At 42.7% G+C, this 26096-nt stretch overlaps 1 protein-coding gene across 1 annotated transcript in view; it reads left to right on the forward strand.

The window, feature by feature from the left end:
- Positions 1-26096, forward strand: part of col4a3 (collagen, type IV, alpha 3) — a 74931-nt gene that overhangs the window by 17806 nt on the left and 31029 nt on the right. Inside the window, exons 3-23 of the mRNA XM_084065092.1 lie at positions 1279-1335; positions 2797-2886; positions 3031-3075; positions 5539-5583; positions 9944-10006; positions 10085-10138; positions 10884-10910; positions 13406-13480; positions 13570-13632; positions 14529-14564; positions 15464-15511; positions 15714-15788; positions 15915-15959; positions 16810-16872; positions 19614-19658; positions 20786-20839; positions 21371-21412; positions 21923-22004; positions 23050-23085; positions 24857-25021; positions 25462-25545. Of these exons, the coding sequence (XP_083921218.1) occupies positions 1279-1335; positions 2797-2886; positions 3031-3075; positions 5539-5583; positions 9944-10006; positions 10085-10138; positions 10884-10910; positions 13406-13480; positions 13570-13632; positions 14529-14564; positions 15464-15511; positions 15714-15788; positions 15915-15959; positions 16810-16872; positions 19614-19658; positions 20786-20839; positions 21371-21412; positions 21923-22004; positions 23050-23085; positions 24857-25021; positions 25462-25545 (1294 nt within the window). The remainder of the gene's footprint in view (positions 1-1278; positions 1336-2796; positions 2887-3030; positions 3076-5538; positions 5584-9943; positions 10007-10084; positions 10139-10883; positions 10911-13405; positions 13481-13569; positions 13633-14528; positions 14565-15463; positions 15512-15713; positions 15789-15914; positions 15960-16809; positions 16873-19613; positions 19659-20785; positions 20840-21370; positions 21413-21922; positions 22005-23049; positions 23086-24856; positions 25022-25461; positions 25546-26096) is intronic.

Genomic DNA, 26096 nt, shown 5'->3' on the forward strand with positions numbered 1-26096 from the left:
AACCATGTGAGAAGGTCACCTATCACTGGTAAACATATGGTAAGATTTTACTGCACCAAACTCACTTCACAATCACCTACAAAGCAAGCCTGTTACCCACAATTTCTACCAGGATGACAAAGAGTCCCTTTGGAGCTGCCCAGTAGAACACATGTGTTCTGCTACAGGTGTTTGGGGACAAGTGTCTCTGGTTTTCGGGGGACAAGTGCCTTACACAAAGAGTTTGGGGAGAAGAAGTGTCTTACGCAAGGACACATTGATGGCTGTTAAGGGACAAATGTCTACACAAGGACACTATAGTGTAGGGTGGGTAATGGTTGATTTATCCTGTGTGTATCCACAAGTTTCCTAGGGCGTTGTGGGCATCACTTCCTGTCGATTTGATCCCTGATACCTGATCAAATCGACAGGAAGTGATGCCCATAACGCCCTAGGAAACGTGTGGATAGTGGGTACATACACACATGTCCGTTCGTGGCCGTTCCGCGACCGTTTCCGTTCGCCGAAAGTTCCATCCACTCCCATGTTAAAAAAAAACGGGACCGTACGGTCCCGTTTTTTTTTACATGGGAGTGGATGGGACTTCCGGCGAACGGAAACGGTATGAAACGGACGCGAAACGGTCGCGAACGGACATGTGTGTATGTACCCAATGTGCAAAGGTAAGCAGTCACACCTGGCCTGAGTAAAACTAATTGGACTCAGAGCTGGGTGTGACTACACACCTGCTGTGCATCAATTAATCGATGTTGTTAGTGGAAAAGTAGTCTCACATTCAACCATTCCACAATCTCCGAATGCGATTCCTAGGGCATGGTGGGCATCACTTCCTGTCGATTTGATCAGGTATCAGGGATCAAATCGACAGGAAGTGATGCCCACCATGCCCTAGGAAACTTGTGGATAGAGTCTGGAACTACACCTCCCGAAATCCAAGGCAGGAAGCTGTAATCTGTTTGTCTTTACATTTTATTTTTCCATTTCTGCTAAGCAGCAAGCTATATATGCTTAGATGATTTTTATTTATATTAGGATACATTTGCGTGACTGTAAATACGAACCGGAAGTGGGGAGGAGGCTTCACATCTGCCTTATCGCTTGATCATCAACAGAGCTTCCGTGCTGCAGACAGTATGACCGGAAGCATTTGAAAATTGTGGGAGGCCACAGTCTTGCCATGCGAGAATAGTGGACAAGTGTCTAAGACAGAAACGCCTTGATGGTTATGTGGAAGTAGGCACCTCTCTCGTTCAATATTATTATGTCTGTCTCTGTCAGGAGTGTGTCTGCAGTGGGACTTCCAGGTGTCAGTGTGACGGAGTCAAAGGTGACAAGGTGAGCAGATGAAAATGCACATGACGTCACAATAAATAATGTATTTGTCTGAATATCGATACTATTCTAATATGCTTGTATCACCATACAAGACTGATTTAGAGCGTCCAATCACTCACACAAGAACACTGATACAAAACTGAGTGTGTTAAGAGAAGATAAAATTCCAAAATGTAATTTAAATAAGTGGGCTAATAATTCAATCAACCTGAACAAATACATTTAAGAAAAATATTCTCCATTGTACAGGCCACTTTATTAGACACACCTCTCCAACTGCATGTTAAATACAATGTGGGTGCTGGGTGTGAAAATGACATTTGCGTCAGTTGGAAACTTAAACTATAGTAATGACACCTGTGCTCCATTTGTGTGCCGCTTTGCACAAGATAGGGCCCCTGGACTTTAGTAAGGCCCAAGGAAGCTTGTGAAAGGAAGGGAAGCCGACATCATTTTCTCTTATCATGCAATTCCAGCCGGCAGATTCGTCGCACTGGGTGGCAGACTCACACCGGAAGTCGTGAAATAACATTGGAGTCTATGAGAGCCGGCTGGACAGCTTATGATCAAACACTATTTCTGAACGATTGAGACCTTTATAAAATACTCGGCTCAGGAAAATAAAAAAATACATATCACACATTGTTTTCTGCAGTGTTGCTTTTCGATGTGTACACTGTATAATTTTATAGAGGTATCAAAGAGCACAAAGTATGTTTTTGAACGGACAAAGTATCGTGAGACTGTCAACCATTTCCTGTCTGGCAACCAAGGGTTCTATTTTATAGAACCCTTGGTTATTTATGTTGAATATGCTTTATGAGTGCTGGGTTAGTGAGCCTGTTGTTACTGATTTGTTGTCTTGGTTGTCTTTAAGGTCTGTGCTGCCATCTTGTGGCAGACTGTTGGTACTGCAGCAACAACGCACACAACATACAAATACTACAAATTTAGTATTATTCTCATAATTTATATACTGTACTACCTAATGACTACTTGTAACATAATTTAGCTTTTCGTCCATCAGGTTATTTCATTTATGACAAAGCATTTCTGTATATAATGTCTAGAACACATTTAGAGCTACCCCTTTGTTTGTCTCAGCCAAGGGTCAATTGTCCATGCCTATTGGATTCAGAGTACCAGACAATGATTTGTTTTCTTCTCTCCTGAGTTTCCTCAGGCTTGTATTGGTTCGTCTTGCATTGCTGAAACAGTTCACAAAAAAACATAAACACTGCACACAAAGCAAGATGGCTACACAAACTTAATATTCCCTTATAAACAAAAATCCCCATGTGCTGACCATTGTTTTCACACTCCCATCCCATGCTCTCTTCCATCTTGAGTCATTCCCCTTTGCAGACTAATAATAATGACTCTGTGAACTTTGTATTTACTGTATAATCCTAATCCTCATCCTAAACATAATCTTAAACCTAATCTGACTCTCGACTGCAGGGTGGACCAGGGTATCCAGGATATCAAGGGACTGCAGGACCTCCTGGTTTTCTAGGGAATGAGGGTCACCCTGGTTACCCAGGACCAAAGGTATATTATATTATATTATATTATATTATATTATATTATATTATATGTGCAGTGATGTGTTGTCATGTGATTTGGTGTATTGTGATGTGATGTCATGTGATGTCATGTGATGTCATGTGATGTGATGTATGCTGGTCTCCCCAGGGTGACCAGGGCCTGCCAGGTGTACCAGGACTTAAAGGCTCCAGGGTAAGTTGAAGTTTTATTATCGACACCCTGCACCCAATGTGTTTCCAAACAAGTTGAACTTTAGTGCGCTGCATGCCACGCACTATGGTGAATTCCCCACCACAGTGCGGATTCAATAGAAACAGGGTTCATCAATGTGTCCGTACACGGACAAATGTGTCCGTGGCAAGACTTGTCCAAATCTTTTATTAAAAAATGTTAGATACTAGAGCCAGTATACATGGCTGACTTACCAGTCTCCAGGTTTTCTTCAGAATAGGTAGGACACTGAATTAATTAATGCAGAAATAACAGTGGTGTAAAGTAACTATACTTTACTTGAGTTTATACCCTTCTAACATTATTCTTTTACTCTACTACATTATCATTGGACACCTCATTACTCTAATCAAATCAGAATATAATTGCAAGTCACTCATCATCATGATATTGGAGTATCCACACTGATCATATTCAGAACAGGTAGTCTCATCAAGACAAGATGCCTACTGTCCATTGTTGTATGCTGATGTATAAAATAGATTTAAAGTGGTTAAACTGATTTTGATGCTATTAAGCAATTTTGCTGGGAACCCCCTCAAGGACCCCTGGGGTCCCCAGGCCCCACTTTGAGAACCACTGGCCTAAGGTGCCAGTGCAGAAACGCCACTAGCGAGAACCATTGCAAAAAAAAATCTTCCATGCCAATGAATGACCTGATTTTAACTTAGTTTAACACGATAAGAGCTTAGTTTCCCAAATGCCCATTGACATTAACACTCTAATAAAGACATGGCCAGACAGGCATTCAAACCTGGTTAAACCAGGTACCAAACAGTGGTGGGTACAGAACGTTCCTAATGAACTGTGCCTGGAAAAATCTGTCTTGAGCCCGAGTTTTTTAAGCCTATATTAGATATTATAATGACTGTTGGATGAAGTCAATATGACAATTCTTCTCACTGTTTCTGATTGTCTTTAATGCTTTGAAAAGTTCAAAGCCATTAGCTCAATGTAGAAAGAAGAAGAAAGTGAAGTAGAAAGTAGACAAAAGTGCAGAGATGGCCATGGAAATTATAACAATAATACACTTGACTTTTAAAGCAATTTTTTAAACTGGGTTACAAATTGCTCCATCTACGCCTTCCCTCTCAGCTTTCCTACTTACCATCTTAAAAAATGAAATAAAGTACAAAGGGATGAGGACCAACCACTCTCCCTCTGTAATAACACAGCATTGTGGGCGTCAGCTGGCCTAGTGGTCCAGGCGCATACCATATACGCTGGTAATCCAGCATGACAGTGTGTCGTGGGTTCGACTCCCCCTCCCGACGACCTTTGCTGTATGTCTCCCCCCCCATCTCTCTCCACATTTCCTGTCAACCAACTGTCCTGTCCAAATAAAGGCATAAAAGCCCCAAAAATATCTGCGGAAAAAAACACTGCATTGTGTTCTCCATCCTGTCTACTGTGTCTATACATTTAGTATTTATGGTAATATTATTGACCACTCATTTTGTATGTCTGTGACAAAAATCTTGTTTGAGGAAAATGTCCATCACAAGCCGGGCATGTTGATGACCCCTGAATAGAAACAACAAGTCAAGTTGGAGGGAAGTGTGGAAAAAATGCAGGATAAACTATAGGAATTTCCTCAATCTATAATAGCTAATGACTTTGAGCTGGAAGGCTGTCTGTGTATGTAAAGAGTAGAGATTAACAATATGACTAAAATGGCAATTGTATTTTCACAATAAATGCATCGCCTCCAAAACCTCTACAACTTTCACTATTTTATAGCAAGTAGAATGACCTGTTTCCTTCTGTAATTTGAAAGCCTATCCAGTCATATCTCTTCCCCTTGCAAACTATTCACACCTGTGATTGCTTGAACAATATAGGCCTAGGTCTATATACTGTACATTGTTGATTATTGCTCATAATGTCTGATGACTGAAATATTGTATTTATCTTTAAATAGATAATGACATGGAGAGTGTATAGATCATTAACAGTTGACTAACAACATACCCAAAACACGACTAGGATAAATGCCTTCTTGACTTGCCTTCTTGATATCTCAGGATATTTAACAAGTGCCTGTGCTGGGAACTGATGGGCCAAGTGTGCCAGTTTACTATCCTCAACCTAGTGGTCTAACAGTTTAACCCATTAAGACCTGAGGCCGAATCTACAAATTGCCTTCTAAATCAGTAGTTCTCAAACGTTTACTAAATGTTGTTCAATTCTTTTCATTTCAATAACATATTTAACTGTATTTAAAATGACTGTTTAATATAATTTATATATAATTTGTCAACGTCGTCACAGTCACTCACTAGAAGATGATATGATGGCTTCCCTCCATTTTAAACTTAAAAGTTTACAGCAACCATACAGACATCCAGCAAATCCATCTGCCTGCCTGTCATTGAGTGATCATTAATAAACCCAGATGAAGTAACAGATGTGGTTTCTTAACAGGGTCTCTCAGGGAAACCAGGGTTCTCGGGCCCGCCAGGGCAATCGGTGAGTTAACCTTTGAGAATCTACATCCCACATCACACACACTGAAACATAAGATTACCATGTTATGGTATAATGTTCACTGTTTTATTTTTACTATTAACATCCAGTGAGGACAGATTGTTGAACTGACCCTGGTTCAACTTACTTTACTTTAATGTCGGTAGAGCACTCACCTTTCGATGACAAGGTCATTGGTCCGATCCCGGGCACGGCCAACTCAACGCATGAGTAGCACGCCTTGGGTGCGGCAAGTTGTGTGGTAAATACTGGGAGCTGATGGTAGGTGTTGCGCTCCACCCCAGCCGCGTGCATTGTGAAACTGGGATAAACTCCTGCACTCTGGCTGATACCGACAATAAGCCTCTCCAACCTACTTATAGTAATACTTTAGATACTGTAATTAAATTGCTCATTCATATTTTATTTATCTGCCCATGTTGCTACTGTATATCAGCCTCTATATTGTGTGTGTGTGTGTGTGTGTGTATACGGTTGTAAAAATGACTAAATCTGTTTTGTGGGGTAATAATACTCAGGCATCAGGATACCCTTGAAAGTATGAACAGTGGACCAGATGGATATATAAAATACTTAATGGTTTATTTAGCATAACAGTACGGGCAATATGGCATTGATGGAGCATGGAGGTGATAAGTCAGTTGGTGATGGTGTTGATGATTTTAAACTATAATAGAAACAAACAAGGGAAATAATCAAACAAATTACACAAAAATAAACTTAGGCAAGGTAACTTAACAAGTGATAAACCATAACAATGATCTGTACTTACTCAAATAATGCATCGGAAAGAAACTCAGGAAACAAACATAAATTAAAGCATAACAGGAACTCAGCACCAAACGCTCCGACCTACTACATTGCTATCTCTAGCTGAAGTGAAGTGGGTGCATTTAAAGGGCCCACTGCAATTAGGTGCTAATTGTAATCACAATCAGGTGTGCAGTGTGATTACCCAGTCTATAGCTCCTCCCACCTGGGACTGAGCAGGAGGGCATTTTCTACAGCCGCCCCATCAAATATAGTATTTGATTAGGCAAGATGCCCTTGTCCTTATTGTCAGTTTGGGAAGGGGAAAGTCTGTCCTCAGCCGCCCCATTAGGGGCACACGACCCCAGGCAGGGCAGAAGGGTGACTGATGAGTCTGATGGTTGGCCTGAGGGGTGGCCGCGACCAGGGGGGGGCTGAGGACCACTGACGTTGGCGGGGCCACTTCGGGTGAAGGTCTGGGGGCCGTCCGAGGGGGTGGAGCCAGTCGGGGGACGGGTGTTTGGGGAGCCACCTGGTGAGAGGGTCTGGGGAGACGCTGGACATGCCTGGACTCGAGCAGGGTGCGCTTGGGGTGTGCGGCGCTGGTGATGGAGGCTTGGGTGGTGGCACCGGCTGGAGAGGAGGCCCAGATGATGGCGAAGACTGGGGATGAGACCCGGATGCTGGCGAAGGCTGGGGAGGAGGCCCAGATGATGGCGAAGACTGGGGAGGAGACCCGGATGCTGGCGAAGGCTGGGGAGGAGGCCCAGATGATGGCGAAGACTGGGGAGGAGACCCGGATGCTGGCGAAGGCTGGGGAGGAGGCCCGGGTGCTGGCGAAGGCTGGGGAGGAGGCCCGGGTGCTGGCGAAGGCTGGGGAGGAGGCCCGGGTGCTGGCGAAGGCTGGGGAGGAGGCCCGGGTGCTGGCGAAGACTGGGGAGGAGGCCCGGGTGCTGGCGAAGACTGGGGAGGAGGCCCGGGTGCTGGCGAAGACTGGGGAGGAGACCCGGGTGCTGGCGAAGACTGGGGAGGAGACCCGGGTGTTTGGGAAGACTGGGGAGGAGACCCGGATGCTGGCGAAGACTGGGGAGGACACCCGGGTGCTGGCGAAGACTGGGGAGGAGACCCGGGTGCTGGCGAAGACTGGGGAGGAGACCCGGGTGCTGGCGAAGACTGGGGAAGATGAAGAGCTAAAGGCACCACTTGAGGAGAAGGCGCAGGAGTCGCCTGGAGGTGGGCTGGAAATTGCTGGGCCGCAAACTGAACTGGGAGGTGCTGGGCCGCAAACTGGACCGGAAGGGGCTGTGCCGCGTACTGGACCGGAAGGGGCTGTGCTGCGTACTGGACCGGAAGGTACTGGGCCGCGTACTGGACCGGAAGGTGCTGGGCTGCTTGAGGCTGGGCCTGGTACTGCTGGGCCTGGTACTGTGGTGCTGCGTATTGCTGGGCAGTGTATTGCTGGGCCGGAGGTTGGAGTTGGTACTGCTGGGCCGAAGGTTGGAGCTGGTACTGCTGGGCCGAAGGTTGGAGTTGGTACTGCTGGGCCGAAGGTTGGAGCTGGTACTGCTGGGCCGGAGGTTGGGTCTGGTACTGCTGGGCCGGAGGTTGGGCCTGATACTGCTGGGCCGGAGGTTGGAGCTGGTACGGAGGTTGGGCCTGGTACTGCTGGGCCGGAGGTTGGGCCTGGTACTGCTCGGCTGAAGGTTGGAGCTGGTACTGCTGGGCCGGAGGTTGGGCCTGGTACTGCTGGGCCAGAGGTTGGGCCTGGTACTGCTGGGCCGAAGGTTGGAGCTGGTACTGCTGGGCCGGAGGTTGGAGCTGGTACGGAGGTTGGGCCTGGTACTGCTGGGCCGGAGGTTGGGCCTGGTACTGCTGGGCCGGAGGTTGGGCCTGATACTGCTGGGCCGGGGTTTGGACCTGGTACGGTTGGGCCGCAGATTGAAGCTGATAGGTGTACTGCTGGGAGGTGTACTGCTGGGGGGTTGGTGCAGTAGCAGCAAGTCTGCCATCATGTTCACTGACGCCATGACTCTGTGGCTGGGAGCAGCCATTAGCCGTGGTAGCCTGGGCTATAGGATAGCCAGGTGCTGGCTGTGCATACAAGGTTCGGTCGAAGCTCCAGTACTGCTGCCATAAACTTTGCCATACTGTTAGTGTTTCCATCTGGTCAGTTATATTTCTGTTCTATGCCTGATGGCCAAATATCCCGGTTTCGAAGGACCATGTAAAAATGACTAAATCTGTTTTGTGGGGTAATAATACTCAGGCATCAGGATACCCTTGAAAGTATAAACAGTGGACCAGATGGATATATAAAATACTTAATGGTTTATTTAGCATAACAGTACGGGCAATATGGCATTGATGGAGCATGGAGGTGATAAGTCAGTTGGTGATGGTGTTGATGATTTTAAACTATAATAGAAACAAACAAGGGAAATAATCAAACAAATTACACAAAAATAAACTTAGGCAAGGTAACTTAACAAGTGATAAACCATAACAATGATCTGTACTTACTCAAATAATGCATCGGAAAGAAACTCAGGAAACAAACATAAATTAAAGCATAACAGGAACTCAGCACCAAACGCTCCGACCTACTACATTGCTATCTCTAGCTGAAGTGAAGTGGGTGCATTTAAAGGGCCCACTGCAATTAGGTGCTAATTGTAATCACAATCAGGTGTGCAGTGTGATTACCCAGTCTATAGCTCCTCCCACCTGGGACTGAGCAGGAGGGCATTTTCTACAACGGTATACAGTATATAAGAGAGAGAGAGAGAGAGAGAGAGAGAGAGAGAGAGAGAGGGGGGGGGGGGAGGCTGATATAGCAATATGGGCAGAGCACAGTAGACCCGATAGCCGAATGGTTAAGCTGCGTACCTCACGGGCTCTAATGCCTGACAGTAGGGTTGTCCGATATTGGCTTTTTTACCGATAACCGATATACCGATATTGTCCAACTCTTAATTACCGATACCGATATCAACCGATACCGATATATGCGGGGATTATTGTGATTAGGGTAAGCTCAAATTTCATATCACACACACCATATACAGTAAGAACTCCTGTAACTTATTTATAAAGCAAAAAAAAAAAAAAAAAAAAAAAACATTTTTTTTTTTTTCAAAAACAGATACCGATATTTTCCCGATATCAATTTTTATGCTAATATCGGCCGATAATATCGGGAGGCCGATAATATCGGACATCCCTACCTGACAGCGAGTCACCGGTTTGATTCCTGGGCCGGGTCATGTTCAGCATTCTTTGAACACATTTTCTCCCCCAAAATATTAATATTTAATTAATTATTAATAATAATAATAATAATAATAATAGTTATTATTATAATATTTACTGACTGTTTTAATGTTAAATGTTGTGTATGTAGGTGGTGTGTAGGGGTGACATACAGTAGTAGTGAACAGCAACAACATGTAGTGCCAAGTTAACATGTCAACATCTGACCTCTGACAGGGTGTATCAAGGAATATCAAAGAAAGGCAAGGTATCTCAAGTGCAACTTAATGTATGACACATGCACAATAAAAATCATAATTAAGGTTAATTATCTTCCTCATAGGGTATACCGGGACGTGCAGGGGACATTGGTAAGCCAGGAGTCCCAGGATGCAATGGGACAAAGGTAGGTTAATTTAATCCACAGGAAGATGACAGATGTTTATGGATGGATTGTTTAATTGACTGATGTTGTTTGTCTCAGGGTGACATTGGATACACAGGGCTCCCTGGGGTTCAAGGACCAGTTGGCTTGCCGGTAAGTCCTCTCCGTGTCCTGTGCACACAGTCACATTATAGAAACCCAGACCCTGGGTCAATGCCTACAGCTCAGTGCACACCAGTAGCTGGGTCATCAACCCAGTGGTCATCAATGTGTCCGTACACAGACACATGTGTCTGTGGCAAAGACTTGTCAATGTTAGATTTTCTTCAGAATATGTATGAAAGAATATGTATGACACTGATTTACTATGACACTACGGCACATTAGGAGTCCACTAGTATACACTATTTAGACTTTTCAAGGACCCCCAGAACTCTGAGAGTGTACCAATGGAACCAAATGGACCATACAGGTCCATTTGGTTCCATTGGTACACTCTCAGAGATACAGACCAACTTCAAGGAACCCCGAAGGTCCCTTGACCACTGTACACTATAGAGTATATGTTTTTCTTTTATATGTTTCTGGTAATATTATTGTCCTGCAAAGGGGGAGGGATGCATGCCTACTGTACCCCTAACAGTCACATATAACATACAGTAAATGGATAGATGAACGACACAGAATAACATGGCACATTAATCCCATAACACAATTCCAATACAAATAAGATAATTTATAATAAAACTATAACCAGACCAATAGCTAAAGCTTACTAAATCTCGAGCTAGACTAAAAATGTAAAACTAAAGTAATAGTTTGATGCTAATTGGCAGCCTGAAGCTAAGCTAAACGTGAATAGTTAAGCTAATCTTTTTTTTCTCCTATCATCTTCCAGGGTTATCCAGGTTTTCGAGGTCCTACGGTATGTGTCCCAATGCTGTATCTATATTAATGTTTGTTAATATTAATATATATATTAATTGTGTGTGTGTGTGTGTGTGTGTGTGTGTGTGTGTGTGTGTGTGTGTGTGTGTGTGTGTGTGTGTGTGTGTGTGTGTGTGTGTGTGTGTGTGTTGCACCTGGTGAAACCAACAGACTCTTATGAAAAGAGGCTTTGGCTCCATCTATAGTGTTGATATACTGTAGATGTGGTGGATCCAGGGTGGGTCAACATGGGTCAGTGTTTTGATACTAGGGTTGAGTATTTTCCCAGGGTTTAACATTAAAATCTTACAGTACATCCTGGGAATATACTGTATCACCTATTTCATATATAGCAAAACCATTGGAAATCATAATACAGTAAATCCAGTAAAGCAACTTGCAATGGGCCTGGTCTTCAAGAATCGCAAGGAAACAGGGATACCCATGTAACCGTCAGACTACAGTGACTACACAACACCAGAGGGAGCTCCACTGATCTCACTCAACCCAGATTCAGGACAAACATTAGGTAGAATTCATTCTACCGCTATGCCACCAAAATGTGGAATGCCCTTCCAACAAATATCAAAATGTGTTTAAAATGTTAAACTCCTTACCCTCCTTTAAAACCGCCATAAAAGAGCACCTGTCTGCAATTTGAAAATGGTCAAAGACCTTAACACCAGAAATGAAATAAAAACAAACATTATGTTTTTTACATAATGAATGAGTTAATAAAGTATGAATGAATTAATGAATGAATAATTACATTTTCGTGTCTGGCTGCCTCAACACAGCCCATCCCTTATGGGATTATTCAGACACATTTTAAAGAACACAGTATTTCCAGTGCCAACATGCTGACACCAAAATAATAAACTAAATTAATAAATACCACATACTTTAGACATGACTCTGATAAAAAAGTACTCAATAATAAAGTATTCAATCAATATTCAATCAATCAATCTAGACTTTCAGAATCTACAGTTAACATATACTGCCCTCAGCTCTTGCTGAATCCCACTCTGCACTCTGATTGGTATGCAGGCCAGGGTTGCAAGGCGGACCAACTCATTATTGAACTGCACAATAAGTATTTCAAAAGGTGCCAGTCTCCAAACCATGGAGCGCTGTCATAATGGTAGGGGTGTGCCGATATATCGTCCCGCGATATATCGCGATACGTTTTCGCGACGATATGTATCGTTTTGGGAAAAAAAAATATCGTTTTTGAAAAAAAAAAAAAAAAAAATATATATATATATTTTTTTTTTTACAATCATAATAATCAGGCATGCAAACGGCCCCGAAGTGAAAAGAGTGACAACATGTTTTTTTTTCGGGTCAGGTGTCATACTATTTGGATTCAAAACGGCTATTGTAGCTGAAAAGCTACAAGTTTGCATGTCTGAATAATGCAAAAACAGAATTATTTGTTTGCATTTTCTTTTTTTCTCCTCCATATATTTTCATAATAAAAAAAGTGCGTATCGTATCGTATCGTATCGTATCGAAATCGTATCGAAGTTGTGAGCCAAATATCGTATCGTATCGTTTCGTGAAATTAGTGTATCGGCACACCCCTACATAATGGCATAACATCTCACTGTGACCGGGTGAGGGCAGGGAGGGGGATTTGGAACTGCTCACAGTTTGGTCCCCCCGACTTAAAGACTAAAGGACACAGTTACCACAGCCAGGTTGTCAGGCTGCTGAGCAGGTGCTGAACCCCGTCGCCATTTCAGTCTTGGCAACACAAGCTAGTATTATTACTTTATGTATAAATGACTGGGAATATAATTCATTGCCGTTACACTGGCACTGTCACTATGACTATGATGAATATGAATGACTGTGAATACTCTCCATTCCCAAACATTTCATTGATATCTGCTGCTAAGTGATGTCTCTTACTTGCACAAGAGAGGTACTCAATTATATTGATTTTAGTTTTTTTTCTTGGTGCATGCATGCTTTATATTGTTTTTTTGTTATTTCACATTTTACTTTTCTTATGATTATCTATTTTGTAACTGGAATATGGAAATTATTTCACCCACTCTTTCTGAGCAAAAAAGTTTAATGCAGATACCACGTTTTGGTAAACTTGTTTTGCATGAAGACAATGTGCGGGACTCGCCTTTTTTGCTCTTCTCAAGTTCATTACTCCTACGCACCTGTCCCTTTCAGTAGGTGTGCAAAAGGACTTTTTATGCTACCTGTAATATATACTATAGGTATATGTGAATGTGGTGTTTGCCACCCACTCTTTTATACCTGTGATTGTGATTTTGATTTTACAAAACATTTGAAGTTGAAGTTTATTATTATATTAGGACATCAAAGTAGTGTCTATAAAATGTTGTACTTTGGGTAAATTGCCTTTACTGCACAATGTGTCCGACTAGATTTGAATTTGTTATACTTAATGAGTTTTTAATAAAAAGTAAAAATAAAACCCCAGCATTTACTATTATGTCATGTTTCCAGGGAGATTCCTTCTACTTTCCGCTGCTGCAACCAATTACAGGAGAGCCAGGTCCCCCAGGGAGAGATGGAGATCAGGTCTGATATGAGACTGAACTGAACATTCTGGTTGTGTTTTCTCAATGGATGATATTGAGTGTTTTCTAACTGGCTGATCTGTTTTCCAGGGAGAGTTTGGACTTCCCGGTGTACCTGGACTTCAGGGTCATCCAGGCCCCCCAGGACGTCCTGTATGATGATGAGAATTCTTATTATTCTATTAGTGCATAGTTGCAAACACATGTATTCCTGAAAGACAAACATGGTCATCACTGGAAGAAAAATAGATAGCTTCTACATTACCTAGCTAACTGAGCGATGTCATAATCAGTTGGGTGTAAAGTGTCATTCAGTTTTGCTGAAGCTGTGAGTAATCTGTCATTTGTTCACTTTCACCTTGTTTTTTGGATGTTATTTTCGGGATGATCCTTTTTCATCCAGTTGTCTTCTTCCTTGTTCAATTTTTTGTGCCTCTTTATTTCAGCTTTTTAGTTTTTTTTTGTCATTTCAGCTTCCATGGTTTTCTTTCATTCATTCAATGTAGCTGTAGTGTCTATAGCATTTATAGTATTATTATTATGGCCAGGTGCTGCTAATTATCAGCTGGACTACCTCCCCATGATTTAGAAATACATTTTACAATAGCTATGGTGTGTGTATTGATACTGTATGTTATTAATCTGAGTTCCCAGAAGTTTTCGCCAGCTCTGGCGAGGAACTTCTGGGCCAGAGCCCTGGTATTTGTGGGCGGGATGTACCTTACGCTCTGAATCTGAGCGGACACGCCTCTTACCGGTCTGAGAGCTGTGCAACTCGTCTAAAAAGTCCGACGAGAGGCAAACAGCAGTACACAACAATGGCGGCCGAAATTTCTCAAGGGGAAATTGCTTCCCGTCGATCCTATTTAGATGCAACACCCACTGCATGTGGATCCCGCCCCCTTTTCTTCATTGGCTGTTGATTTGAATCACAACGCAGTGGCCGCGCCCCTGCTGTCCAAGCTCCGACGCTAACCCTCCTAGACTAGTATGTTATCAACTATAGGAAATGTATTACACATTAATTAATAAAGGTTTGTGTTTTCCAGGGAACTGAAGGGTTACCAGGGTTACCTGGATTAAAGGTCAGTGTGTGTGTGTGTGTGTGTGTGTGTGTGTGTGTGTGTGTGTGTGTGTGTGTGTGTGTGTGTGTGTTGTGTGTGTGTGTGTGTGTGTGTGTGTGTGTGTGTGTGTGTGTGTGTGTGTGTGTGTGTGTGTGTGTGTGTGTGTGTGTGTGTGTGTGTGTGTGTGTGTGTGTGTGTGTGTGGGGGGGGGGGGGTATTTAAACATCCCTGCTTACTGCTCATTCTGCTATCTTGCTGCTCTGTTATGCTGATGTTGCTGCTTTGTGATTGGCTCTATGTTTTTGCGCTCCCACCGCCGCCCCAGCATCCACCTGTGTTTCTATGTGATTCCCTTAGAGGGGCCTTGCTATTTCATTCCCTGTAATGTCTATTTAGCACAGCATGTATTTATTTATTATAAATGTTCATGCTTACAGGGAATGAATTAATTAAGACAGAGAATATACAAAGTATATACAATATATTCAGTATATGCAGTATGTCACAGTACGATTGGAAAACCGATCAGATTGAAAAAGGTGCACTCGGTTTCACCGACGGAGGCACGCCGAGCTTAGCCGAGCGAGTCGCCGTGCAGAGCGTTGCGAAGTCACCTTCATTCAACGCAGCGCCGTCCGACTTATGTCCCGATAGGCACAAAATCGTAAATCCTCGTCCCCCCTAGTCTCGGTACCTCCGAGACGTCATTTCTTTTTTTGGACTCCCGCACTCCCCAGTGCGGGAGTACTGCTGCACTTGAGCAAGAGAGGTACTCTGCCTTATATTGATTTTGTTTTTTTTCTTACTGCATGCATGCTTTATATTGTTTTGTGTTATTTCCCAGTGCAGCAGAGCTCTTGGTGAGGCTGTGTGATCTGTGATTCATTATTTTTGTACTGGGCGTTGTGTGTCTCTCTCAGGGTCAGGAAGGATCCAGTCCAGTAATTTCAGGACCAAGTGGACAAACGGTATTCTATTCTATTCTATTCTATTCTATTCTATTCTAGGGCTATGATAGCTGTATAGGTAGAGTGGTTGTAGTAAGAATCAGAAGTCCCTGGTTTGATCCCCAGTTTGGTTCTCCTGGTATCATATAGAAGTGTATTTGACAAACACATTCTGTCCCTAATATGAATACAGTATTACATTTTACTGTTTTAATATTGCCAGGGTGAACGTGGTCCATCGGGTTTCCCTGGGCAGAAAGGCATCAAGCTGTATGCCAAGGGTCCCACAGAACTGAAGGTACCTGTCTGTCTGTCTATATCTGTCTGTCTGCTTCTCTTTGTGTCTTTTTACCAGCCATATTTCTACAGTATATGGTTTTTCAACAAATTGACATGTTTGCATTTTGTGTTGTTTTTTTTTCAGGGAGAACCTGGAGACATTGGAAATAAAGGCTGTCCTGGACAGAATGTATTACAGACAGACACAAATTATAGAACAATACTTGCATAGATGAACTCTCTTCTGCACAACCCTCTATAGAGACACATGTAGATAAACAGATGGATACTTTATTGATCTCGAATGAAATTCCCCATATACACAATATCATAGAACATTATAAATCATATACAGTTATTATAGTTGCAAAGTGCTTTGCAAGTACAGAAAGACAGATCAAAAACCTCAATGCTATAAAAAATAACGGCAAACGTGTTAACTATTGCAGTAGACTGTATTCAAGAGAGATTAAAGTCACGATTAAGAAAAGTTCTGAAATTGCCTCAATGACAACATCAGTGCTTTAGAAAGATCCGCAAAATATGTACTGTAGTACAATATTTTATGTTATCCAGTACAAATACAGTTATTAGACTAATTACTTGACAAGTTATTGCACTTCTTTTACTTCACTAGTCATTGGTCTAGTTGTTGCACTAGTCATTGGTCTAGTTATTGCACTAGGACTAATTGTGTTGTTACTGTACTTGCATGTATTGCACTAGTTACTGGACTAGGTCATTTAACTATGTACTGCACTAGTTACTGGACTAATTATATATATTTTTTTATCAAACTAGTTGTTGAACGTTACTGTTCTAATTGTTGGTAATTGCACTAGTTATCAGACTAATTGCTGCACTAGTTACTGGACTACGTACTACAGTGGCTACTGGACTAGTGTTAAACTATTTGCTTACCATTATTACACTAGCTACTGGACTAGTGTTAAACTGTTTGTTCTTACCATTATTACACTAGCTACTGGACTAGTGTTAAACTATTTACTTAACATTATCTTGAATGTTGTTTATTTCAGGGTCCTGGAGGGGGAGATGGCATCAAAGGACAGAAGGGAGAAATAGGAGGCCCTGGGTCACTGGTAACACAACACACAATATATCTTTGGAGAAAAAAAGTATTATTGCTTTGAATTCATATATTTGGTTCATACTTTACCCAACAAATGAATAAGGGTGGATTCACTCCACTGTAGAAGGCCCGTAGGATCTTGGGCCCCATGCCAAACTTCCTTTTCTGCCTGAGATGAAAGAGATGTTCCTGTGCATTTTTCACCACATGACCTGTGTGCTCATCCCAGGAGAGGTCCTCTGTGATGTGGATGTCGAGGACCTTAAAGGTGCTGACTCTCTCCACAGCAGACCTGTTGATGTAGTTGGGGTCCAGCCTCTCTGCTCTCTCTCTGTAGTCCACAATCAGCTCCTTGGTCTTATTCTCCTGGCACCACTATGTCAGGTTGTTGACTGGTCTTCTGTAGGCCGCCTCGTCATTTAATTGTCAGTGATCAGGCATATATATCACTGTTGTGTGACATGTCGTGGGCAAACTTAATCACCAAGTTGGAACTGTGTGTGGCCATGCAGTCATGGGTGTACAGGGAGTAGAGGAGGGTGCTCAGAAGAACAGAACTTAGACCCTGGGGGGCTCCTGTGTTTAGGGTCAGGGGGCCAGAGGGGTTAGAGGCCATCCTCACTATCCGGTATCCACCCAACAGGAAGTCTAGGTTACAGCTCCGCAGGCTGTCCCTGAGCTTGGTGTTGAGTCTGGGGCGGACTGTTGTGTTGAATTCTGAGTAATAATCTATAAACAGAATTCTCACATAGGCCTACTGTAGCAGTTCCTTTTCTTCAGCCGGGTGAGGGCTGTGTGGACTGTGGAGTGTTGTGACTATAGCGTCGTCCATGGATCTGTTTGGCTGGTAAGCAAAATGGTCAGGGTCCAGGGTGGGCGGTAGCATGCTACAGATTGTCTCCTTAACATGCTACACAAAGCATTTGCTCACTATGGGAGCGAGGGAAACAGGATGCAAATCATGTTACCTTGTTGTCTGTGAATACACCAGTCAGCTGTGTTGCGCATGCTCTGATCACACGCCCTGTAATGCTGCCTGGCCCTGCCACCTTGCGTGTGTAGACACGCTTGAATGCCCTGCACACGTTGGCCTCCACGATGCCAGGAGCGCTGGTAGTGTCGACGCTGGTGGGTGGTGGCTCCTTTTTTCTGTCTTTTTTCAGAGAAAAGAAAAATGACGCTTTTGTTTTAATCACTTTAATTTGATTTTGTGGTTAAATGATTTTATTTAGGGCAACATAAAAGCCTCTTGCAATAGTCAAAGTTCCATCAATACATCTTAGGTCATCATTTTCATGCTGTTAAGTGTTTAGAGCTTTTCATTGGGTGCATCATCTTTGGCCCTTTGAGGTTTTTGACAGCCAGTTTGGACCTTACTGGTCTAATCGGAAACAGCTGTTGGTTCGGAAGGACTATGTGCTGTGGGGCAGATGGGTTGTGGTGCCTGTTTTGGTGAGCGACATGGTCATCTCTATGCTGCATTATTTACATCCTAAAGAGTGAGGATGAAAGCACTGGTAAGAAGCTGTGTTGTGGGCTGGAAGTGGCCACAGTCATGGTCCATATCCTCGACGCAGTGATAAGAACCCTGACACCGAATTGTCTGATGTCATTGTGTGAAAAAGAAGGGAATGGCCGCACACGATATACTGCTCTCCCGTCTTTTTTATTTTAACCAACAATTAGAACAACGTTTCGCCCGTGTAGGGCTTCAACAGGTTATAGGCATATGAAAGAACTGTGGGGATGTGCATATCCTACTTTTTTTCTGATGTCATTGTGTCCAATAATAGAGGTGTGTTCATGCCCTCTGAGTTTTAATGCATCACCACTGCTTGACCCAACTTCTACTCTCACATTAGCCCTGTCTGTATAAAAAAATGTAAAGGTAGTCCTGGTATCCTACAGATGGTTCCAATGGTCTGGAAAAATTCATCGATGGGTTGAAACAACCCTTTAAACCGTTTTTTTTGCTAGCCTGCACCGAATTTAACATGGAGGAACATGCATGCATGTTTCACATAGCGCGTACCATGATCAAGAACACGCCTATTTGTGCACAGCAACGCAAAAATGTATAGATATTATGTATTCATTTTTGAGAGCAGTAACTAGTAAAGTAAGTTGCATAACACTGTTGATGATATTGTTGATGTTGTTGTGTTGTAATCTCTCAAGAACAGATTCCGACCTGCGGTGGAATCTGTCGGAGCGGTTCGTCCTAACCAGTGCGCATTGGCTAAAAGTGGGCGTGCCTTCAGATCAGGAAGTGGGCCGCGCTTTACCCAATCAAATGTAGTGGGCGGGATTCACGTGTCCATCCACCATGATCCACCCTCCCCCCCTCGAAACTAGCCGAAACTAATTTAACAATAGCGTCCTCGGAGCGGACAAAACCACGGAAAGATATTCACATTTTAAATTACTCTTTCATCATAGAAACAAGTGGGCTTATAACCAAAACCATCCATGTTCTCTGGGAGAAGTGGTGTTAGTGTTCCGTGTAGAAATATTGTTAGTGGGAATGAAAACATGGTCGCACCAACCGGAAGTGATGCGCTATAGGCAGACATGAAACCGGTGTTTCCCTGCGCTCTAGTCTAACATTATACTCCTGCCAGACTCCACAGAATATCAGAAAAGCAGAGGTCGCTGTTTTTCATTTTCTGTGGGGTCTGGCTACGCGAGACTAGTTGTGTTGTTACTGTAGTGGTGGTGTTATTGATTATGTTGTTGTTGATGTTATTTCAGGGTAAACAAGGGAAAGACGGTGTCCCCGGATTTTATGGTCCAATGGTAAGCTAACAACTCTATTTGAACACTGATCCCAGTGGCTCATTGGGCTCAGGGACATGCTATCACATATTGTAAAAAAAAAAGAAGAACAAAAAGAAAGAAAATAAAGAAATGTCAATATTTAAGGTGCATCTGTGTCACTTAACGTCTGTGTCACTTAACCTTAACGTCTATAAGTATATCATGCACAGTATACATACATTGCTGCTATGCTCAGGCACCTTAGTTTGTTTCTTTATCTCAGGTACTTAGTAAATATGTAGATAACTTGTTTGGCCTTCTATTGTTCTCTTGTTCGATCTCCTTCCCACTTGCCCCCTCCCCTCTTCTTCTTCTCTCTCCCCACTCTTCTTTCTATGGAACTAACGTTGCGATGGGAATGATGTACAAAAACGAATTTCACCCACTTTTTACCTTGTAAACCTGTGATGTGACAATAAACCTGATTCTGATTCTGATTCTTAATCACACTTAAATTGGGACATGAAGCAACTTTTTTAAATGAACAATTGTGTCATACTTTGAGTGCTTCTACTGTACTTCAAAATATTTTTTAACAGTGGATTAGATCATTTTTCTTTGAGATAGTTTAACTACTTAAGAAAAAGCATGTTGACTCCCTCAGCCTATTCCTCACCCAAGGAACCCACTAGACAGTGGCACTATTTAACCCATAGCTGGGGGTTTGGATCATGGGCACCAGAACCAACCGTGTCCACACACCTTGGGCCTGCGTACCGCTTGTCTTGGAGCCAAACCTTCTCAGAGTCCCTTGCAGTTCAGATAGGGTCCAAGCTGAAAATTGAAATTGATTTTTTTTTATTAGGCAAAAGAATGTAAAACAACACAGTTACATTTATAATAATTTTGTCTAAAAGGTCCGACCAAAAAAGTCCTTGCAGACTTGTTTCCGTTGGGGTACTTGAGCTGTACCCAGTTGCCGCGTGTTGCAACATGGAGGCGCTACATACAGTAGGGCTTGCTGTTAGAGAGCACTGGCAGGGAGAGACTAACACACTCGGCTCTCCCGTTCGCATTTTGCTAGCCAGCGGTGAAGGTTGAGAGTGAGAAGTGACAGGCACTGGACACGAAAGTGTAGAAATTCTGTCGTTCTGTCTGTGTTTCAGGGTGAAACAGGCGACCGGGGTGATCTGGGCCCGGAAGGAATCAAGGGAGCTCAGGTTTGTGAATTTTCACCAACTTGGTTGTGTAAATACACTTGAAATGCACTTTTAACTGGCTTCTACCTACCAATGATGTGTGGTGACATGAGTTCAGTGTGTTATGACACTGTCATAACAGATTTACTCATAATAAACCTACTCCACAATATACAGTATAATACATATGTACTATATCATGCGATAGATAAAAATAAGCATGCACTCATGTTAATTGCCAAGAAAATATCAGAAAGACTGCAACCTATGGGTGAAAAAAAGTAGTAGGACAATCTCACTGTCCTTGATACTGAAATGAACAGAACCCTTACGGTAACCCCTCAAGTCTAATCCGACCAAAACCAGAAGCCAGTCAGCAAGCATGTCCAATTTCCTAGTGTGTTTAATTGGGTTGTGTGTGTGTGTGTGTGTATGTGTGTGTGTGTGTGTGTGTGTGTGTGTGTGTGTGTGTGTGTGTGTGTGTGTGTGTGTGTGTGTGTGTGTGTGTGTGTGTGTGTGTGTGTGTGTGTGTGCGTGTGCGTGTGTGTCCAGGGGGAGAAAGGTGACCGTGGTCTTAATGGGCTTCCTGGAGAGGTGAGAAATATAATGATAATAATATTGTTGATTAATTTGGAGAAAGAAGAGGCCTATACCCAGACAAAGACATCCATTCATTTCATAATGTATAACAGGTTTCTAGACATAAAAGGAGGGCCACTCAGATTGTTGAATGTGACAGGGCCGGGTTGCAACCACGTAGCAATCATTTTCTCAATGGAAACTCCAGAATATTTCACAGTCTAGTAGGATTGAAACATCATTAATGTGTTGTGATTTAGAGGTGCTGTGTTTTACATGCTGTTTCAATGATGGTCCTTCCTGTTGATTTGTTCCTCTAACAATGGTCTATTCTATATGGTGGTTAAGCAGTGACCTCCATCATTTAAGAAACATTTGTGTCTGTTGTCAAGAGCAGGGACTGTTTTAACCAAACTATAGATTTTTATGTAATTTATGTGTATGCAGTGTTTTGGGTACAGTAACTGTGTGATTCTGAAACAAGACGTTTGCATGCTCAGATTTTTGTTTGTTTGTTATACCCAGTTGATTAGGGTTCAAAACCCAGTAAAAGGTCAACGAGGTGTACCTGGCCCCAATGGACCCCCTGGAAACCGGGGAAAGCCAGGTAAACACAAGAACCTACACACACTGTTTAGATATTTGTTTTTGTTTATGTATACACATGTATTGTATAGGTATATACAATATACCTGCTAGAATGCTGGTAGTAAACCCAGGTAATTCAAAACTAAAAATGAGTTATTACAAGGGGTGTAAGTCAGTGGTGATCTATTCAATTCATATCATTCTGTTGCTAAACACGCTATTATTCTGTGAAAATACCACAGCTTGTCATGTCACAGTTTGTCTGGCTTCCTGCGGTGCACATGGTCTTTTCTTCCCTGAATGATGATTTTAGGGAGCCATCATGCATTTGCAGAGCTTGTACAAGGGACAAAGTTAACCATGTTTTATTTTTATTTTTTAGATTTCACTTGAGGAAATAAAAAATATATTCAATGTTCAGGAGATTTTTTATCATACTGTAAATTAACATCCAATAAGCAGAATAATAGCCATTTAACCATCAATACCAAGGTAGAAAGAGCTTATCAGCATGTGATTTTTACACGCCACGCTAACAAGCATTTCAATGGATTTAATCAGCAAATTACAGCCTGTCCCTATTGGCCGTCTAAGAGCACCCACCAAGTTTTGGGCATTTAGCATGCTGGGAACTAGAGTTATGGCTGTTAAAAGCCCAGCCAATAAGAACACAGAGGGACGTAAGCATTACAACTTGTTCCTGTTGGCCATCTAAGAGCACCTACAGTACCAAGTTTAGGACGTTTAGCATTGGAGTTATTGTTTAAACCCTAGCCATTAGGAACATAGAGGGGGCGGAGCAATGTTGCGCCTGTGGCACCCAGGGGCCTCTGGCGGGGCCACTGGATGCCACACGTGGTCCCTGGTGTGGCTATTCTGATGGCAGATCCCTGACCAGTGTTGGTGCCAAGTTTGGTGCGGATGGGAGCAACGGTGGGTCTCGCATATCCGCATGTTACGTTTGTGACGTCCTCCCACCTACCCACTAGGCAATCTTAATATAGGATATGTGTATTTATGTAATATTCCCTATCATAGTAAATAGTCTTTTTTTTCACATCCAGGGGTCATTGGGTTTCCTGGGATGAAGGGCGAGCCAGGTAAACACAAAAATAACTTCTCTCTCACTGTCTTTTGGTGTGTCTCTCAGACAGACCTACTGTACATAGTGCTATAGTAGTAGTGTATGTATATATGTACGTATGTGCGTATAGACCTACTGTATGTACATACTGTATACGTATGTATGTAAAACTGAGTTAGAAAAAGAGAACAATTGGATTTCTCAGTGGGGTGCGAAACCCCAAAATCCAATATACATACTGTAATATAAAATACTCAAAAGGTAGCACACCCCAAACTTCAACAGTCAACAGAGGACAAAATACTCACATCCACGTATTTTATTTGGCACACACCAATAAACGTACCGCTTACGTGTTTTGGCCACGGTCCTTCACCTGATGGAGTGCCGTGCCGCCAAGTCAGACAAATTGTCCAGAAGCACAGATCCGACCGATATGCCCATGTAGGCATACTATATGGTTATCTGGTTTTCCAGAACCGCCGATCCGACTGCTATGCCCATATATGGGACCGGCCGACTTCAAACTCGGCATGCACATCGCCATGGACCAGAGGGAGTGTGGTGCCAGGTGTCGAGTCGGTTAGATAGGCGGTTTTCCAGAACCGACCGGTATGCCCATATACTGTATAGGCATATGGAGATCCGATTGTCCAGAACCACCGGTTCATTCACAGTGCAATGGTAATATCCACATTTTTTGCATGAGGTGTATGTTAGAGGACATGTTTCTATGTTAGGTCATCTTCTCATGTATAAATAAATGTCAGAAAAACTCAACGGAAGACTTTATTTCTTATATAATTTAAACATTTCACTGAAGTACATTTAAATGCTGTGCATTCAGTGAAAAAACAGTCTGCAAATTCTCAAACATACAGTAGTTGTTGCTTAGTCAGTCTGTGAGCTCTATAGGGCAGTGGTTCTCAAACTTTTCTTGTTCAAGGCCCACTTTAAAATCTCAAAAGCCACCCATCTGACCACTTAAGCTGATGATCAATTAATCGACTGTGTTCCGCCTTGGATCAATGGAGTATTCCATTTTATCAGTATCACAATAAAACCTCATTTTTCAAGGCTTTAAAGATAACAATACCATCACATTTCTTTATATATTATTTATGGGTTTTTCTTTTGTTGCTTTTTACTCCTTTTTCTCCCCAATTTAGTTGTTATGCCAATTGATTCCTCCCCACACATATTTCTGTGTTATCACTGCTGTCGTGTCCTACTGACTCACCTGCCAGTGAGGAGCCCCCACCGGGAGGACGTAGAGCCATCGTGTTACTCCTCCCGCCCAACACTCCCTGCTGACAGGTGCCGCCCCAGCCCGTAGCATTACGTGCAGTGACACTTATTACCCTCCCCACCCGGCTTCCCTCCCCCCGAACACGGGCAAATTGTGTTTGTGTAGAGGCTCGACAAAGCCAGATGCACCACGGTGGATTCAAACCCATAACCTCAGCGGTGGTGGGCAGGCACTTTACGTTTTTTTTTACAGCAGCTGCTTTAAAGATGGATGAGAAACATGAAGTCTGCAGAGAATAGTTAAAATCACAAAAGCCCCATAAACCTTTTTAACAAAGATGTTTGGGATGGGATCCAGTTCACATGTAGAATAACTTACTATAAAAAATAAAATATGAAATAAAATATTGGAATGATATTTCTGGTGATAATACAGCATTTAGGTATGATTACTAACAACATTACTACTGCTATTACTACTACTACTACTACTACTACGGCTACTACTATGACTACTACTAATGATAATGTTTGTTTAGGAGTGCCTATACCTGGACCTGCAGGTGAACCTGGGCCATCAGGTTTAAATGGAATGAAAGGAGACCGAGGAGAAGCGGGTCCATTTATTATCGGACCGCCGGGGATTACTGGACCTCTAGGTGACGTGGGACCTGTAGGAGATCTTGGAGAACCTGGAATAACAGGTGGGTAGATGACCTGAAAAACATGGAATACCAGGTGGGAAGATCACCTAGTCCTAGGTGATGTCGAATACCAAGTACAGTAATGATAATTAACCTTATTTATATAGCACTTTTAATACATAAAGATGCAGCTCAAAGTGCTGTACAAGACAGAAAACAAGAATTAAAAACATTTTTTTTCAGCAAAGTGCTGAAAACTATAGTCAGTGCAAATTGAGTTGTAACAAAGTTATAATGGTAAATTACAATAGAATCACACCATAAGATGCTAATTAAAATCTAGGTTGAAAAGATGGGTTTCAACTGAAGCTTAAAGATTATGATAGATGGATAGACAGACAGACAGACAGACAGACAGACAGACAGACAGACAGACAGACAGACAGACAGACAGACAGACAGACATATATTGATTGTTTTTTTGTTGTTGTTATCAACAGAATCATTCTGGGGCCGTCCAGGGCCTAAAGGTGTCCGTGGCCTTCCAGGGGTTCCAGGAAATCAAGGGAATTTTGGACCACAAGGTACATTGTATGAACAATTATGAATACAGTCTTATATGTAATATAACATTCATAACACATATATTTATATTTTAAATGCAACCCTCGCCCTGGTTTTTAAGAACCAATTAATTATCCATTTACAATGTGCCCGTCCCTTCGGGTTGTGGGATCTAAACAGCTGACGTGTCCCTTTGGTTTTGGGAATGATGTTGCATGTAAACAGAGCTCTAGGCAGGCTGTATTTACAGATGAGAAACGGTACACCTTCAAAATACTCCTTGTGAGTGCTGGCGCCAGACAATGATCAGCAGGGGGGCATATATTTTTCACAGAAGGGCACTTTATTTTTACGCACCACTACCAGCTCTAGCCTCCCTGTATGGGAGGATAAAACTTTGTTGACCGGAATAAAAACGTAGTACAGCTACTAGAGACCCTTCAGTTCATTCTTTAATTGGCACCCATACTAGAGGGATGTTGGACTACACACCAAATCACGGCGATGCTAACTTTCAGCCATAACATTACACTGTGCGTGTGTGTGTGTGTGTGTGTGTGTGTGTGTGTGT

Source organism: Gymnoscopelus microlampas, assembly GCF_963454915.1.
Source record: "Gymnoscopelus microlampas genome assembly, chromosome: 8".
In the NCBI taxonomy this organism is placed as follows: Eukaryota; Metazoa; Chordata; class Actinopteri; order Myctophiformes; family Myctophidae; genus Gymnoscopelus; species Gymnoscopelus microlampas.